General features: G+C 40.1%; 1 protein-coding gene across 1 annotated transcript in view; it reads left to right on the top strand.

Moving 5' to 3' along the window:
- The window catches only part of LOC106522733 (zinc finger protein 160), a 24447-nt gene that overhangs the window by 6721 nt on the left and 16372 nt on the right, over positions 1 to 1354 (top strand). Inside the window, exons 2-4 of the mRNA XM_014015868.1 lie at positions 283 to 381; positions 458 to 623; positions 833 to 903. Of these exons, the coding sequence (XP_013871322.1) occupies positions 283 to 381; positions 458 to 623; positions 833 to 903 (336 nt within the window). The remainder of the gene's footprint in view (positions 1 to 282; positions 382 to 457; positions 624 to 832; positions 904 to 1354) is intronic.

Genomic DNA, 1354 nt, shown 5'->3' with positions numbered 1-1354 from the left:
ATATTTATGTTTGTGGTTGTAATGTGACAAAATATGGAAAAGTTCAAGGGGTATGAATACTTTTGCAAACCACTGTATATATATATATATTCAAAATCTCCTACATAAGCGCTGAGTTGAATGTTTTAATTAATAATGGCTACACATACAGAAACATGCAGAGTGAACGCTGACTCAGCGTTCAGTGATTACTGTGACTCATTAAGATTTAATGTTCTTTTCACAACAAGCCTTGTTGCTGTTTTCAGCTCGTTTCTTTCAGCTGTCTGTCTGTTTCCTCAGCTGATGCAGTTCAGCACCTTCATGACGGTCTTGGCTCAGGAAGTGTTGGTGAAGATCTGCCAGCTGTTCAGCGAGTGTTCGTCTGCGCTGCGGCTGGAAGTAAACCTGAAACTGCTCGTCTGTTTCCTCTCTGGATTCATCTGCTTCAGATACTGACTCTGACTTTGTTTTTCAGGGGGCAGCTGAGACGGAGGACCTGATGGGGGTGGAGACAGAGCTGGTGCTGGGGGGCAGCGGAGGAGTCCAGGCGGAGGTGGAGGTTCTGACAGATGAGACGAGCGTCCTGATGGACGGAGAAGCAGCCCAGAGTAACGATTCTTCAGAGAGGATGAGCTGCAGAGGTGAGGAGCTCTTCTTCTTTACTGGGATCATTTAGTTTTTATTAAAAACCTCTCATTTTGTACTGATTCTAATTTATTATAGTTTGCATCCAGCTCTTCAAAAAACAGAGTAGTCATGTTGGTGTTTTGGCTTCTTTGCACTGCCTTGTTTTTGTGTTTTCATGCCTGAATTTGCTAAAATGCAAAAATAAAGCAGATTTTTTTTACAGCTGTGGCTTCTGTTGATTCTGGAGTGAAGTCCTCACCTATAATTCAGCTGTGGAGAGGCAGACTTTATCAGGTAAAATTCAACTCATCACTACTTTTAGTTTCATTTTCAAAGACCTAAAAACAAATAAAACAGTTGGAATATAAGGCATCCACAGTAAATTTATAAAACAAGTGTCCAAAGGCCAGGCATTGGTTATTTGCTCTGTTTAGTCAATGCTTAATGATCGTAACAGTTAAAAGAAGTGGAAAAAAAAACTGAAGTTGTTTCCTTACTTAGACCACAAACGATCCATCAAATCTCACTCAGTACATTGAAGACAGCAACAAAAAGGGTTTGATCACCGGGACAGCCTTTGTTGACCTCTCTGCTGCCTTTGATGCTGTCAAACATCACGGCGTGCTAACAAAGCTGGCTTGAAAAGGACTAAATGACCACATGATTAAAATGATTAAAGGGATCCACGATTAGTTGTAACATTAAACTTTATTTCATAAAAAATTATTTTAACTGTAAAATAAAG

This window comes from Austrofundulus limnaeus, unplaced genomic scaffold, assembly GCF_001266775.1.
Source record: "Austrofundulus limnaeus strain Quisiro unplaced genomic scaffold, Austrofundulus_limnaeus-1.0 Scaffold136, whole genome shotgun sequence".
In the NCBI taxonomy this organism is placed as follows: Eukaryota; Metazoa; Chordata; class Actinopteri; order Cyprinodontiformes; family Rivulidae; genus Austrofundulus; species Austrofundulus limnaeus.
Note: the sequence above shows the minus strand (reverse complement) of the source record. Positions and strands in the feature narration are given on the sequence as shown.